Source organism: Chelonoidis abingdonii, chromosome 2 (assembly GCF_003597395.2).
Source record: "Chelonoidis abingdonii isolate Lonesome George chromosome 2, CheloAbing_2.0, whole genome shotgun sequence".
NCBI lineage: Eukaryota > Metazoa > Chordata > Testudines > Testudinidae > Chelonoidis > Chelonoidis abingdonii.
Genome location: NC_133770.1, coordinates 206886002 through 206904081, shown reverse-complemented (window position 1 = coordinate 206904081; position 18080 = coordinate 206886002). Strand labels below are relative to the sequence as shown.

The window sequence follows — 18080 nt, the reverse complement described above, 5'->3', positions numbered from 1 at the left end:
CCCTTTGGGGACTCTGCATTTAGATTCACCAGCTTTCCCTTAGAAAGTGATGAGAAACTGTTGGAAAACATATTTGGCCAAAGTTGCCAAAGGACCAGAGCTGCATAGAAAAACTAGGGATTTAGTATTTTGTGTATATTAGTGTATTTCCTGCCCAAGCTGGAGAAAGAACATGCAGCTCAAACCAACGGATTAGCTTATTCACTGCACTAAGCGAGATCAAGCTGACTTGAGTTTGAAATTAAATGGCATAACAAAAACTGCTGTGCGTACTTAAGAGATTCACCCAAGACACTCAGATAAAATAAGTTCAGAAAAGGGCAACTAAATGATTAGGGGTTTTGGGAGCGTCCCATAATTGAGGGAAAGATTAAGGAGGCAGGCCTCTTCACTTGAAAAATGAGGGACTAGGGGATTGATAGAGGTATCATAAACATCATGAGTTGATGGTAGAGGAGTGGATAAGAAGATTATTTACTTATTCCCATAATACAAGAACTAGAGGTCACTCCAATTGAAATTAATAGGGTAAGCAGGTTTAAACAAATAAAAGGAAGTTCTTCTCATTCAGAGCACAGTTAACTTGTGGAACTCCTTACCTGGGAAGGCTGTGAAGGCTGGGACTATGAAACAATATTTTGAAGTGAACTGGATAATATCTCATGGTGGCTACCAGTCATAGGTCTATAGCCAGGAAGGGTAATAGAATGGTGTCCCTAGCCTCTGTTCATCAGAGGATGGAGATGGATGGCAGGAGAGAGATCACTTGATCATTGCCTGTTCGCTTCACTCCCTCTGGGGCACCTGGCATTGGCCACTGTCAGTAGACAGATACTGGGCTAGATGGACCTTTGGTCTGACCCAGTACGGCTGTTCTTATGTTCTTACATTCAATTTTTATTTCTGAGCTAGTCACTTTTCATATTGAATGGGTTTGTTAAACATACCCTTAACAGGTATGAGACAGCTAGCTCGCAAAAATGAAACTCATTCATCTTCACCTTGAATTGCAGCCAACATAAACTGAATGCTTAGCACTGTTTTCCTATATTAGCAGGCAGAACTAAAAAAAGTGTCTTTTAAAGACTGCTTTTAATTTTTTTTTAAGATCATTATGATTCCAACTGAATCACGGAGGATCTACATATATATACACACACAGACACATTTTTGGTGTTCATGTAAGATGTACATGACTGTTACATTTAATAAATAGGGCACAGTCACTAAACATTTTAAATACAATTCAAGTATTTTCTTAAGCAGATGAATTTATTGATAATGCTGTTCCAAAAACATAAGGAGGTATTCCTCCAAAGCCCAAATAATAAATATCTCCAACATACACACACCCCAAACGTTAGGATACGGGTTTTGTTAAAAGTAATTTTTAAAGTTTATAGCATGCAATAATATACAGCAGTGTTTCCCAAACTTGAGACACCGCTTGTTTAGGGAAAGCCTCTGGCTGGAAGTGGCAGCCAGTACGTCACTTGGCCCGCACCGCAGCTCCCATTAGCCTGGAGCAGCGAACCATGGCTAGAGGGAGCCACGATTGGCTGGACCTGTGGATATGGCGGGTAAACAAACCAGCCCAGCCCACCAGGGGTTTTCCCTAAACAAGCGGCATTCCAAGTTTGGGAAACACTGATATACAGAAATCCACCAGAACTTCAAGTCACCAGAAAACTGGGCACAAATTGAAATGACTCTCCAATGCTCCAACATATCAGATCTTTAAAACTACTTACTAGATAGTTTCAATTACTGTGAGCACAACAGACACATTGCTTTAAAATGTAACAGTGAATGTTCAGGTCCCAAGAGGATAAACTTGATATGTACAGTCCTAGCCAAAACTTCAATTACAGTTCGGGTGCATCAACAGAGGCCCAAAGGTGTACAGATTGTAAAAATGATAGTTTCTCTAGTTCATCTCAGATACACAATCTCAAGATACACCTTCATTTAACTTTGATATATCCTACATACTTCCCCCTCAAGAGGAAGCACTTGTGAATTTTAGAAGATTTCCTTACTTCACATATGCTGCCACCGCTACTTACATTTATCATCACTTTTCAAGGCAGAATAGAGTTACTTTAATTTCTCTACGGTCTGTTTTTAAGGTAACTAATCTGGAGGATGGATCAAGTTAGGTTATTTATCCCTTTTATTGGCAAATGCTCCAACTAGGCAACAAAACAAAAGGCATATTTCATAGAATCACAGGACTGGAAGGAACCTCAAGAGGCCATCTAGTCCAGCCCCCTGCACTCATGGCAGGTCTAAGGCCTGGCCCACACTACGCTGTTAAATCGATTTTAACAGCGTTAAATCGATTTAACGCTGTACCCGTCCACACTACAGTGCTCTTTAAATCGATTTCTGTACTCCTACAAAACGAGAGGAGTAACGTTAAAATCGATAGTATTACCTCGGAATACTGTTAGTGTGGACGGAAATCGACATTACTGGCCTCCGGGAGGTATCCCACAGTGCACCACTGACCGCTCTGGACAGCAATCTGAACTCGGACGCAGTGGGCAGGTAAACAGGAAACCCGAACTTTTGATTTATTTCTGTTTGCCAGATGGGCTTGATCGCATGGTTGGCGTTGCAGTCAACCAAAAGAGCTCCCGCATGGGACTACGGAGTATGATCTGATCGTGTATGGGAGACAAATCTGTTTCAGGAAGCATCCGATTAGGAAGACGAATGCCAAGCGTTAAATCACTTACCAGTCGCATTGCTGTGACAAGCGTACAGGCGCGCAGTCACATAGGCGCTAATGGAGGGAGCGGTATCGGACTCCGCTACCCAGGTCCACGCATTTCCGAAACTTTTTGCTTTTGGTGAGTCCAATGTCTGTGGTTTCAAACATTGTCGGGTATTGGGATAGCTTCTCAAGTTTATGCCCCCCCGAACGTGAAGAAAAGGAGAAATATTTCTTGACTTCTTTTAGTGTCCCTATGTTACTGAATGCTGTGGTAGACGCTTATGCTGCAGCGTACGCATATTCGTCTCCTTCCTCTCGTGGCACGGTGCGTAGGGAGTCTGGCGTAGTGCTTATACACGTGGCGGTATCGTATATTAGTGTTGGCCTGAGATGAGGCGCCGGGGGTCCTTGGCTAAAAAGAACAGGAATGATTCTTCTAGTAGATGTACAGAAGGTGGTAACGTCTTCTCATACAAATGGGGCTGGTTCACAGGCCTCCTGTTCATGTGTAAAGAAAGATTGTTGCTGGATATTAGCAGTGGGATGCTGGGTCTCTTCCACACACGCTTATGTCTCTGATTGATATCTGGGGGGCTCTCCCTATTTGTCATGATAATCCTGTCTTTATTCTTATGCACAGATGGGCGGACATCCACGTTCAGTAGCCGAAAGGTTGGGGGAGCGAGGGAAGAAGGGTGGGTTGTTTGCGGGACCTGTGACATATGGACGGAGGCAGCTGTCTTGGACATGCGTCCTCTAGTAACTTGTCCATATTTAGGAGCTGATCTATTTTAGAAACTAAGAGGATTGACTCGGGAGTCATTCCAGTTTTGCTTTTGTGCCGGACGTCTCAGCCGGGGCCTATGATGCGTAGACAGTCAAGGGGAGAGATAAGTCATCTCATGCCAGTTTAACTCCAGCATTGCGGTACGACACGATGGTAACCATCTCTGCTATCATGCCAAGCAAGAATGTGCTGTGTAGGCTGGAGTACCTTGTCCGCCGGCATCCAAGTAAACATTTGTGATGTGAAATAAAGATGAACGGGCTCCATGGTTGCCGTGCTATGGCGTCTGCCAGGGCAATCCAGGGGAAAAGGGCACGAAAGGATTGTCTGCTGTTGTTTTCCCGGAGGAAGGAATGACTGATGACATTTACCCAGAACCACCCACGACAATGATTCAACCCAGAATTCCAAGGGGCAGGGGAGACTGCGGGAACTATGGGATAGCCATGGAATAGCTACCCACAATGCAACGCTCCAGAAATCGACGCTAGCCTCGGACCATGGACGCACCACCGAATTACTGTGCCTAGTGTGGCTACATGAAATCGAATTTATAATATCTGTTTTATAAAACCGGTTTAATGTAATTTAGAATTATCCTGTAATGTAGACGTAGCCTAAGTATTATCTAGACCATCTAACCAACTCTTAAAAATCTCCAGTGATGGAGATTCCACAACCTCCTCAGGCAATTTATTCCAGTGCTTAACGCTCTGACAGTGAAGACGTTTTTTCTAATGTTCATACTATCCCACCCTTGCTGCAATTTAGGCCCATTTATACCATTACTTTGTTTTACCACCTCATATGCAATTTCTGCCATATGTGCTTTATAAATTTAAGAACAGACACCAACATATTTCTGTAAAGCTGCATAACATTTCAGATCTAACTACAATTATGCATAAGATCACAGAAACTAACATAGTAGATAGACTTGTCCCCAAATAATTTCTGTTACCCTTCGAGTCCCCTCTATTTCCGCAATATTTCTTTGACCACGTCGCCGCTCTCTTTTCATCTTTTTACTGACTCCACCTTCTTTATCACATAAAACATAAGCTACTTGTCTTCACTTTCCAAGCCACTAATGATCTATCCATGCCCTACCTATCATCTCTAATTCACTATTGAGAAGTCAATGCCCACCTCCAATCAGCCCATGATGCCAGCCTCCATCATGCATTTGTTACATGTTCAAACAAGCACCTTCATGCTTTTTCCCATGCTGCCCCACATGCTGGGTTAAAAGAAGTTGTACAATGCATACTCACATCTATGTGAATTGCTGAGCACCCTCAAATGAGGACCAGTATTACACAGGACTGAGTCTTCTATTCTTCCATCATAAACTCCCATTTGTAACAAACCTCCGCCCCACCCCACCGCCAACAAAAATGTCACTTCCCCTTCAATGGGGAAGGAACAATAATTGCTGCCATGACAACAATAAGGCAACGCTCTATTTCTTTACCATAAAGAAAATCTGAAGACTTGTTTGAGCATTATGACCAAACAAACTAATTTCACATATTTTAGAAAATATAATTTAACAAGATGCCTTGAAGCTATGTTGCTACTTGACGATATGCAGACTGAATTTGAAGCTTTTATTTTCATATTTGTGAGGAGGAACATATCAGCATAGATGAGAACTGAATTTTATGCTTACAAAAATTATAAACAGTGAACACGAGTGGTACAGTACATTAGCACATTTACATTTCACTGTGCACCACACAACAGCAGATAACAGTTTGTGTTTCAGCTGACTATTCTCAGGAGATGCTGAGTACAACTAATTAGGAGCATACCCTGCATGTGTAGCAAATAACATACCCCATATAATCTGTACAAATTTAAACTGACCAAGTGACTAACAAAAATAAATTGCTTACTACAGGTCTTTATTAGGAAAGTGGAGCAAACCTGTACTCGGTTCTCTTTGGGATATTCTCTGATGGGCTAAAGACAGGTGACTACCCATAAGGGTGATCTCTCACACAGATTTCATTGTATGAGGATGCAGTGCTAACTTGCTCCAGAGACTTGTAGAACTGTTACTGTTGGGGAGCAAGCGGCAATATGATTGTGCTCTTCTGCATTTCATTTACTCATGTATTAACTAACAGAATAGCTTTCACTATCCCTGAAAGTGAAAAGGAACTGAATATGAGTATTTTTCATGTGGCCAGAATTGCAGAATCTGGACTACAGTAATGTGATGTTATTAAGACATCTACAACACTAACAAAGACATAATTTACAGTCAGTCTAGTTTATGTGATCATTCCTCACTTCCCTTTCCCCCCTCAATTATGTTTGCAGCATTCACACTGGAATCATACAGGATATCACTAACAACTACAAGCCATAGTCAATGTGGACCATATCCTGAAAGATTTTTTCCCAGACAACCTTCCAACCTCATCATCAGAAGCGCTCAACAGACCAGGACCTACCAACTCAAAGCAGCAACAGACCCTGCCATGACAACATATGCAAAACCTGAAGACACATCTCCACTGCTACAATGATAAATACCCTCCATTCACAGCTTATTTTTCAAGATCCATGGGTACTACACATGCCTATTACAACATGTGAAGTACCTCATCCAGCGCACTAAATTCCCTGATAACAAGTATGACGGTGAAACCAGACAATCATGCTCTCGAATGAACTCACACAGAAAAATGATAAAAAGACAAAAACACTATCACCCGTAGGCAAACACTTTTCATAAAATGATCACTCCATATCTCCTCTCTCAGTTCTCAGCCTCAGAGGAAACATGCACAACACCTTCAAAAGACGAGCTTGGGATCTTAAATTCATAACTTTGCTAGACACTAAAAATCATGGGTTTAGGCCTAGAAAATTTCATCAGTTTAACTACATCAGTCAGGACTGCCAAAAATCCACGTGTTTGAGTGGCACTGTTAAGATGATCTAAATCCCTGTATACACAGTGCTGAGGTTGATGGAAGAATTCTCCTGTTGACCAAGCTACCACCTCTCAGGGAGGTGGATTGCCCCTACGCAAACCGGAGAACCCCACCATCGGTCTGAAGGGGTAAAACAAATAATCATTTTCATATTTGATCTCTTTAAGTGATGCACCTAACACAAGAGAGAAGTTGGTCCAATAAAAGATATTATCTCTCCTACCTTGTCTCTCTAATATCCTGGGATCGACATGGCTACAATCACACTACATACACCTAATACAATGCCTTTTTAAAATGAACCCAATTCATCAATAGTCCATGTTTCCTTACAGAACAATTTGTAGGTCACTCCAGGGGCTAACAGTTCATGTTTCAGAAAGTTCCTCTGTAATTAATACCTGATGTAGTTTTAGAAAACCTCTACGACACACACAAAATAATTACTGTAGGTGAGACAACTCTATGCCTAGCAATACATCTGAAACACATTTTGGGTGCAACATTAATAAACTCATACATACTATGCCTGCTTTCTTACAGTATAAAATAACTGTATACCTAGAGTAGATAATCATATTCAGAAAGGATCAGCGTGGGAAAAAAGTATTCTGCAATCAATAAGGTGGAACCAGCAGAGCATATAGCATGATGTGCAATTATCTCCCTAACATGCAAGTCTGTGATTAACTGGTGAGAGTAACTCAGCAACATTCTAGAGGAGAGATGAAGTTAAAGGTCAAGAAAAATCTGCCTTCAGTGTTTCTCAGGTACCACTCAAGATTTTTTTTTTTTTTTTTTTTTTAAATCAGACACTCCAGTGATATTAAGTGCTGGCTGAAGATGACCTCTGATTAACTAAATACAAAGGGAAAACACATATTTAGTCTAACTAATTAATAAATTCTCATGAATTTTTGCCCTCATTCTCTGTGGCCACCATCTCTCATTACCACCAACAGGTCTTCAGCCCAGTTTGTCCTCACTGAAGTTGACTGCCGTTTCCTTCCCATTCTGCATGTGGGAGTGAGGCTGTCCCATAGTAAAGATAGGAAACAATTCCCACTGTTTCTAGTATGGCTGAAGCCAGGCTGCCCTCATGCAAGATGGCCACACCAGGCAGTCAGAATGTGCATGAGGCCAGAGAGAGGGAAGAGGAGTGCTGAGGAATTTACTAGTCAGGAAACAGACTCGGTATTGTTAACTCCAAGTGTTTAGAAACCGTGAGTCAGGCCCCAAAATATAGTGAGATTTTAGAAATATAATATTTAGTTTGCTTTAGATTTTTGAGCCTTTAGGATGCACACTGGTCACATTTTCAAGCTTCTCTCTGAAACTTAAAGGACAGGAAATTTCCTTTTTTAAACTGAAGTTGAGATTATGATGTAATCACTTGATTCCAGTAGCTGGAGCATTAAGAACACCAAATATTGAGAGATTTTTGATAAAACTGTGGGAGCTGGTAACACCAAGACTTGAGAGCATTGCAGGGCAATGTGGAGAGGTAGGAAAAGAGACTACAGGTGCTGGGCGATATCAGGGAGCGGAGGAACATGTTGAGGACAGGAATAAAAATGAAATGAGGTGACAGACAAATATGAAGGAAGCAAGGAGGAGTCTAGGATGTGGCAGCAGATGTAGGGACAGAAGGTAAATTAGAAGGGTAAAAGGAATGTGAAGTCTGAGAGGAGACATTTATTGGAAGAAATCCTAATTCCATTGAAGTCAATAGGAGTTCTGCCATTGTCTTCAATGGAGCCAGGATTTCACCGAGGCTATTTACCACCATCCTAGTTTGATAATCCTGCAGAATGTAACTGTATTTATCTTTCTTGTCAATTCATTATTTTTGCCCAGTCTAACAGTCTTTTTCACCTCTTATGCCTCCATTTTAAAAGTTTATCATCTTATTAATGCCATTTTTTGTTTGTTCTCAACCTTGGCTTTAGTTTTTGCATACTCTTAATTGCACTGTTTATCTGTCTGGCTTCTGTTCCTTTGAAAATGTGTTGTGCTAAAATTCAATATATCATTCTCAATCATATTTTAATTATCTACATTTGCCAATAAGACTAACCTGAGACTGTATTTGAAGTGGGACAGTATTTATTAAGCATTATAAAAGTATTTTTATAAGCATTACTAAGGTATCAATTGCCCTGCGCTAACTCATGAATTCATCTAAAAGTAAAAGAGGAATGTCCTCCATCCCAGTTCTTTTGTACCACAAAATAAAAAAAGCCTTCTTGTGCTATGTTCCCAAACTTGTAAGATTAATCCTTCATAATTTATGCCCAGGGTGTTAGATATCTTCCATTTCCCTCATCATGTAATGTCTCAATTACTGCAACATCCTTTTCTCTGGCCTTGACAAATGCTATCTTGCTCCCTTTATATTAATTCATAATGCTACTACAAAGATCATTTTCCTTGCCCATCATTTTGACCATGTCACCCTTCTCTTTGCACCTCTCCACAGGCTCTCCTTTTGTATAACCTCAAATATAGGCTACCTGTCTTCATTTTCAAGATCCTTCACAATCGATCCTCACTCTAGCTATCATCTCTCATTCACTACCGAGACGGCAACTCCCACCATCAGCTGGCCCACACTTCAAGCCTCCACCACCCATTTGTTAAGTTTTCAAACAAGCCCCTTCATGCTTTCTCCCATGATTCCCCTCACGCATGGAAAGAGCTCCCAGAAAACCTCCAAAGAAAGCCCTCCTTGTCCTCCTCCAACTCCCCTCTTAAAACTCTACATTTCTGTGATGCCTACAAAAAACATGACTGCTGTTAGGCTGCTGACTATGCAGGTGACCAATATGGTCTCTAGTTTCCTGGTATTCCCCCATCTGTCTGTAATCATCTGGAGTCTCCTGTTTATACTTCCATTGTGAGCTTTTGGAGCAGGGACTTAGATATCTGCTCAGGACTAATTTTTAAACCCAACCAAGACCTGAACCAGACCCAAGCCCATCCAACCCAAGGTGTTTTCCTACCCAACCCTTCCCTCAGAACCTGAGTCAGCACTACCACTACCTCCTGCCCTTGGGGTCAGTGCAGCAGTGGTCGTGTCCTGAATCCTCGCCAGACACAGCCCCCTGCAGCACCATGCCGACCCCACAGGTAGGAGGAAGAGAGCCAATCCAAGCATGAGAGAGTCAGGTCGTTTTCCAACTCAAATCTATACCGCTGGTCTCAGATTGAGCAGTGAGACTCTACAGGGACAGTATTGTTGTTCTTTGTTTATATATTACTTAGCACAGTTGGGTCCTGATCTAGGACTAGGGCTCCTAAGTGTCATGGTAATTCAAGTAATATATAATAACTATTCCTTAAGAATATAAGAATGGCCATGCTGGGTCAGACCAAAGGTCCATCTAGCCCAGTATCCTGTCTTCTGACAGCAGCTAATGCCAGGTGCCCCAGAGGGAATGAATAGAATGGGTAATCACCAAGTGATCCATCCCATGTCACCCAATCCCAGCTTCTGGCAAACAAAGGCTAGAGATACCAATTTGGCTTTTCTTGTCTCAGAAATTTTATCTCATCATTGCTCCCTTTGATCTGGCATTCATAGCAAAATCCTATTAACTTACTCTTTTTATTATCTTTAAGTCATGATGAACCTAAAATGTCTGAATCCTACAATTCTGCCAATATTTCCTGCAGCAGTAGGTTACATTTAGGTTACATTACAGTAGGTTATATTTAAGGCTATTCCTTGCTTTTATATTTTCCTTTAGTCTTGCCTAAAATCTCAACTGTTCATTATTTATTCCTCATTCCCTCATTGATTTGTCAACCTACCACATTTTGGTTATATTCCCTTGTGTGTGTACCTCAAGGTCACCCTTTAGTTCTGTCAGGCTTCTTGCGTAAGTAACGTGTAGACACATTACAAGGCTTCTCTTGGCAATACACTTCTTCCTTACCATAAGTTTTTTGTCCTTTGCTTATTTGTCATTTCCCTCTCTAGTCTTGTCTACACTAGAGTTTTTAGCCATCAGTGTAGGTGCACTGGTGTGAACTCTTAGCACACAGGGTGCATCCATGTAAACCACAATTAGAATTAATGGAGTTTACTAGTATAGCTACACTAATGGCAAAAGCCAGTGTAACAAGGCCTAAGGTTCATGGTACCTCTTTCACAGCTTAACACAAGAAGTGGACAGGAAGAAATATTAACTGTTTTTCTCTTCCTTTCTAGTAAAGGGTGTCTCTTCCACTTCCACACTACCTCATTAGTTGATTTATGCCTACCAATCTATCAATGTACTGAGGACTGCAAGTAACTATGAAGCTTTAGGATACCAAACTTTATTATCATTAAATAGCAGTAAGTTACATTTCTGGATATGTTAAAATAAAAACTCAAAGTCAGAGATAATTAAATATTAATTTAAGGTTATAAGGAGTACTAATTTGTCAAAGCATACATACTTTCAAATATTAAAAGCAACAAATGTTAAAACCAAAACAGAGAACTCATGGATATTCTGATGCATTTGTCACAGTTCAGGGTAACTGTGCCTCTACTCCACCTCTGTGGTTCCACAAGGGCACTCCATCTAGGCTTCCAGCTTTCCAGCCATCATCTCTCTTGGATGGAGACCAGCATCTCTCCCCGTTCTGACCGAGATACTTCCAGGCTGAACAATTCCTTGCCTTCTCTGGGTTATTTCCAGCAAAAGACAGTCTTCCTGAGCAGGCATGCTTCGCCTCTCTCCTCAGAGACAGAATACAATATAATTACCCCAGTTATAAGTTACCACACTGTTCTTTCTAAGTAAGCATATTTTCTCTTAAGGTAAAAGGAATACATAGAAAACATATTAAAAATTATAAAAGGACCTGCACACATGCTAATAAGCTTACCAGAGATCACCCCTGTAACTCCAGCATGGGCTCTGGTAGGTAAGCTGTCCTTCAAAACCCCACATACCGATGTTCCTGTCATTTCGCATTCATAATACTCTTGCCTGGCCAGAACAGTAAGCACACCTGAATATGTGAATCACTCATTTATCCGGTTAGGTTTGAAGAGAACCTGAATATGTAATCAACCAGACAACAAGTCTCTGCTCAACTCTACAGCTTCAAACGGATAGATTCCAAGTGTTTAATTTGCATTTCCTTTATATCAGTATTTCCCAGGAAATCTACTTCATACGTATTGTCTCAAAAAGTCCTTTGGGAGATATTAGGAACTTCAAAGATTGCATTAATCCTCTCTTTCTCCTAAAAAAGTTCCAATAACCATAACAGTACATAAACATTTGCATTTTTAACATAGTGGGCTCCTAAAATACTTAAGCTTAATTCAGTAAAGTTTAACTAAATTCAAGAAGGTTTGTCCATAATATTGCAGGAAATTGCCATCTTATCACACCATTTTCTTCCAAAGGGTAAATACTACTAGAAGTATAATGCCTTTTACATACATTTTCCTTTCTTTAAAAATAACATATATATTTTTCTAAATGTTTTTTGAAAGACCAAAGGGTAAAAAGCATCTCTTGCCATGTATGAACTAGATCTGAAGTTAGTAGGCCCCATATACTCCTTTCCAATACAGAGGCACACAAAAGGTGCAAGAAGGGCATGAAAGGCCCTACACAACTGACAGAACAGCAGAAACCATTCCTCTACAGTATGCAGTACCCCCATCCTGGGAGTTCATGAAAACCACTCTGTGGTCAACACTCTGCAAATCTTTTTGGGGCAGAGGCAAGGAGCACACAACAACTAGTGGAAGATTTTGAGAATTAAATGTGCATTATAATTAATGCTGGTCAAACGAGCAGTAATTCTCCACTTTGACTTCTATCCGTGGGCGTGTGAGGTGGAGGATGGTGGAAAAGAACAGCCACTGACACCACCATTCTCTGGGAAGCCACACTCTCAGTAGAGAATGGGAAGGGAGTACTGTGGATGTGCCAGCCCTCATGACTGACAGCTGGAGACTGGACTTGTGAGATTTTCAAATCACCTCTTGCCCCCTCCACAATTCCTCAAAGCCATCCCTTCTCTTTAGGAGCTCAATCCAATCCCCACTGAAGTTAACAGAAACCTGAATATTGACTTTATACTGGTATTGGATCTGGCCCTAAGGGAGAATGTAAAGGAAACTGAGATTTCTGAGTATATTTTTCCATCCCAAAGATTTTCTCACATGTAAGGAACATTTAAGCTAGAGCTTTTAATAACTAAAATTTGGCAGATCACTTACAGCCACCACCTTATTTCTGAGAAGTAACCTTATATTTGTTCAACTCTAACACTGCTGAATACATTGCTAAGGATTTAATATCAGTTTTTATAGTCATGTAACTGTCACCTCCACTATACGCTTGAGGTTCAAATAATATATAAGAAATGTTTATTCACAATAGTATTTATATAACGAAACCACAACTCTACACCAAAATGTTCTAACTTAGTGTTTCTCAATGACCAGTTGCCGGTCCCTGAGATCTCCCTGACACAGTTTAGGAAGGCAGCAAGCCAGTCCCTGTTACCAAAAAGATTGAGAAACCCTGATCTAACTTATACAGAGATTTTGTTTTTATCTGCTCTGGCATTTTATCAAATGTTGCTGTAAATTTATTTTTCATAAAACATAAGTAACGAAGAACAAGCCAGTCCAGTTAAACATATTTTGCACCTTTCTTGGTTTCTGCAATTTTATGTAAGAACCCACATTTCTGTAGTATTTACATACCAGACAAAGTAATTAGAATTCACACTAAGGTGATCATAATGGATTCAGCAGTTCATTTCTGCTAGATCAATCTATTTATACTTATTACATTTTTAATGTTTATTTCTTCCCCATCTTCAGCTCTAGCAAAATGATGAGATTTGCAATTTACTCTGAAGAGAGTCAGGTACTTTATAGGCATCTCTAAAGCAAATTTTGTAATACTGCTTTATCTCTGCATTTGCTGTTCTGTTAGCATACGCTATACTGACAGGCATCCTCAACAAAGCCTGAACGTTCACTACACCAAGATACCATTCTCGAGGGACTCCTTTATTTGCCCATACACACAGGACTCCATTGTATACGAAAATAGCAACCAACATCCAATATTTGCTTCTTCTGATAAATTAAACCTGTACATTAAACCTAGAATCAAATGTGCTTATGTGTACTAACTACTACAGAAAAATAAAGCTTGATGCAAGAGACTAGCTTTTGTGCTCCACATGCCCTGCAGGAAGAATAAAGATAAGTAGGATGGACTAGCACCTAAATTCAGAATAACTTTGCTTTTATTCATTAGAAATTTAACAGAAAAAATATTTTAAAGGTTAAAAAATGTAGGATCCTAATCATTACCATAATGCACAGATAACTAAAACAAAGTATTTAAGAATCGTTTTCTCTCTTACGTACCTCATAGGACCCAACTTCAGGGTTATTTCTTCTGTACAAACTGATGACATTACAGACATACACAGCTCTTTATCGTATGTGACCCTGGTCCTGATCCAAAACCAATTTAAGTCAATGGAAAAGCTACAATTCATTTCACTGAGCTTTGGATCAGGCCCTTTATGCATATCAGAACTAGTTGGGATGCCATCAATTTCTGCAGGAGGAAAAGAACAATGCTGTGTTTCTTTGTTTTATGACAGGTCTAGTCAGTTTCATTTTAAAAATCTATTTATTTGTAAATTCAAAAATAGTTGTGTATTCCCCTAATGATGTAAGGCAGGGTTTGAAAAATCCACTTGCAGGAAGCTGTTTTGGAAAAATGCCATCAATTTCTGCAGAATCTGTTTTTTAATTTCAATAATAATAGCTTTTATGTTTGTGGAGATAACTTTGGTTTAATTTTCTAAACACAAACTAATGCAATGCTGTCTTCCTAAGTCTACAGAGAGTTGCAGTGCCTGTGCTACTGCTGATTGCTTCAGAAGCTACCGCAAAATGAAACTATGATTCTTGTTAATTTTCATTGCTAATAACCAGAAGATTGTGAGCAGCAACGAAAAGCTAGAATCAAGTTGATTTCATGCTATTGCTGCTTGTGAAAGCCATGGGCCAGAAGCATTACACCTACCTACTGCAGAAGAGGACCTGAAAACAGAGGCTGAGAGAATAGTACTAAAGAACACACACCCTCAGCACACTTTGACAGAATCCAGAAAGCTGAGGAAGAGGTATATTTTGCAAAACCACTCCCAAAAAATTACAGATGTCAGGAGGATGTAAGGTGGGAGGGAGGAACACAGAGAACGTTGATCCCTTTCAGCAGCCATGGGTGGTGTTGAGTGGAGGGTTCAAATTTATCAGACACCTACCAGCGGAGGCTGATACAAAAGATGGAGTCAGTGAGCAGGGTCTAGGGACAGCTCCATGGTAGGAATCCCAGAATCTTTCCTGTTCCCAGTATATGGGGAGGGGGAAGCACTGCCCCTTGGCCAGCTTCTCCACCCAATCTTTTATATCAATCTTTGGCTAACGGGTTTGGTCCTCTATCTCTTGGGTGTATAGTAAGATTTTCAAGACCTAAACGTGAGTAGGTAATACGAATAAGATGTGTGAGGGTGACACACAAAATACAGGGAAAAAGGGAATAAAATGTAAGAAAAGAGAGAAAATTATATAAGAGGTTGGAGGGAAAAACAGAAAAGAAAAAAACTAGACCTTGTCTATACTAGGATTTAAAGTATGATATTAGTTAAGTGATACATTTTAGAAGTCTAGTGTAGAAAACGCACACGACATTTAACATGAGATAAACTGGTCAAGTTAAAGCCTAATGAGGAGCCTGAACTTTACATCACACTTTAATCCTTGCCTAGACAGGGTCTTACTGAAGACAACTAAGAAAAAGATGCATCATGACCTGTTATAAGAAAGAAAACAGGAAGTGGAGTGAAAACAGGAAAAGAAAGGCGGTATAAACAAAAACAAGAGAGATGTAATAAGTTCATACATTTTCTGAAAAAAGTCTGATTGAAAACGTTAGAAGTAAAATGTGCTTCTGCAGTGTACAACTCTCTTCCCGTGTCCCTGAAAAATGCAGGCGCTGGTTGTGGAGGTTTTGTCCCACTGGTCAGTAGGAATTGTGTACATTTTTCAATTGTACTTTCATATCAGACTTTTTTTTTAATTATTATTTAAAAAGCATTCCAGATCAATTTCAAATTGGAATTTTCATTAGATTTATCTAAATCATATCACAAGATTACGTCTTCTTTTTCACCTTATGTATTTTGATATTTGTATGCACCCTCACTAGTTCCAGACAGGATTACTGTAATTCTCTGCCACTGTTTGTCCAGACAGACACATCTTTTAAAAGACTTAAATTAGTTCATAATACCAGATTAGTATTCATGTTCTAAATGCTTAATTTATGTTACTCCCATTTTGAAGACTTTATATAATAATCCTGTTTCATATCAATTTTCAAATCTTGATTCCTATTAAGGAATTCCGCTGACATTTACTCTTATCATAATGTGGACTTTTGGGATGCTATTATCTGTGAGATCTGCTTCACTTTTATATCGTTCATACTGATGGTTTTAGATTTCATACAGAAATCAAGCTTCGTTTACATAAAAAAAAAGCTTATAGGCTTTTTCACTTATGAACATGAGTTTTGAAACTCCATGAACTGAAAATTTTTGATGACAACTGAAAATACATTTTTTCTATAAACTTTAAAATACCTAGTGGTGTGTGCTATGTCTCTGGCAGATATAGATGGTTTTGCTATGTGGCTAAGGTTAGAGTACCTATCCCTAACATCAATCTATTTTTGGTAAGTGTTCTAAGATGCTGATCTGTTTTCAAAAATGTTTTAGGAGAGGAAATATAATCAGACACATCTGAAAGGTACATCTTATAAATACTTATAATATGGTATTTATTACTCAGACACCAAACTATATATTATACATTATAATTATACTCCATTATAAAATATTGCACGCACATACTGTATTGTATATCTATGTGTGCATCATAAATTTAAAATATTTATATTTCATATCCTGTATGTTCTACTCTGGATATCGAAAGTGCATACAAATAAGCTTGTATTATATATGTTATAGTATTACTCCCTAACCACTATACGCCTCTGTTAATTTGGTATTCTCCAGAAAAATTTATTACCATTATTTATTTTTGGATGCCAAACGGCACAAACAATGGCACAAAAGAAGGCACACATCGTTAATACCACCTCCTCCTCCCCCTCAACATTCAGTCCTCCGAACACTGTGCACAGTCGCTCTGACAGCTGCTCTCTTTGTTTTGCTTTGCAGCGCCTTCCCCCGCCTCATGCTGACCTACATGGGCAGCTTTCTTCGATTTCCCTTCTCCGGGCTCCCTCTCCCATCGGCAGAAGGATTCTGACTGAAGGAGCCGCCGGAGCTCTCCAGATCAACATGCACACCCTTGTGTACCTGGGGCACTGTTAGTCAGTCCAGCTTGGGCGAGCCAGTGCAGCATTACACTAGACAAGCTATCGCAAAGAAAGCCACTGAGTCCGATTTTCTCTGACCGCTTCTAAAGTGCAGCACACGCACCCTCTCTGGGGGCCCCGCCTCCCCGGGCGGTCCGGCTATAAGTTTCTGCCATTCTGCGGGCTGAGCCGGGCTCCGTGCTGCTCGTCTCCGCATCAACCACGATGGGGGGAGGGGGAGAAGAGGTACAGTAGGGCCCAACATGGGAGACCCCAGACCCAAGTTCAATACAGCCATTTACAGCAGGGATGGGGAAATGTGCCATTCATACACGGCGGGATCACATATGGGCGAACCAGGAACAGAATCGCCGCGGCCCCAGGCGGACGGGTCCTGGGGAAGGGGATTTACACACAGTGTGAACGGGAAAGGATTACACCGGGGGAGGGGGGAGGGACACACGCCAGATTCAGTTCGGTGCGGCTGGAGAGTGGGAAGCCGGGGCAGTGGGGCAGGGGCGCAGGCTGGAGGCAGCCCGGAGCCCCACGGAAGAGACGAGCCGGTTAACAGGAGGGGCTGGAACAGCCCCAGGTCGATGGCCATAGGGAAAGGGAGACGCCCCGGGCCGGGCTCAGACTCACCCGCAGGGCTTCTGGGGTGGGCGCCGGGAGGGAGCTGAGCCCCTGACCCGGGGTCACCCGGTGTGGAGAACAGCCTGTACCCGCAGGGCGCCCCTGGCTGCCTCACCTGCTACCGGAGAGGAAGCCCCGCTGGGTGGCTCCAGGGTGACGGCTCCGTCCTTCCAGATGCGGACTTGGGAGGCCGCCTCCGCCCTGGCGGCGGGGGTGTCGCGGCGGCGGGCCTGGGCCCGCAGAGAGCCGCAGCACTGGTAGCACACGGCCCACGCCTGCTCCTCGTTGATGGGCTGGTTGTAGAGCCTCAGGATCTGCTCCAGGGAGAGCGCGTCCCGCGCCTCGTCCTCCCTGCGGCAGGAGACGTCTCCTGCCGCCGCCTCCTGGGGCCAGTCTCCGGGCAGCGCCTCCCCCGCAGCCCCGGCGCGAGCCATCGCCGCTAACTGCAGCGCCTCACCGCAGGGAGCTCTGTTGCCGGGCCCAGCTGCGCCCCGTCCGCGCCGGCCTCATACTCCCCCTGCCCCGCCAGCCCGCGCCGCCGGATACGCGGCGAGCAC

At 41.6% G+C, this 18080-nt stretch overlaps 1 protein-coding gene across 2 annotated transcripts in view; it reads right to left on the bottom strand.

The window, feature by feature from the left end:
• Window positions 1-17957, bottom strand: part of SPIRE1 (spire type actin nucleation factor 1) — a 207449-nt gene extending 189492 nt beyond the window's left edge. Inside the window, exon 1 of one of the 2 annotated variants that reach the window (XM_032789634.2) lies at window positions 17639-17957. In XM_032789634.2, coding sequence (XP_032645525.1) covers window positions 17639-17957 — 319 coding nt within the window. The remainder of the gene's footprint in view (window positions 1-17638) is intronic. The other variant, XM_075062929.1, reaches the window with a different exon arrangement.
• Window positions 17958-18080: the final 123 nt, after the last annotated feature.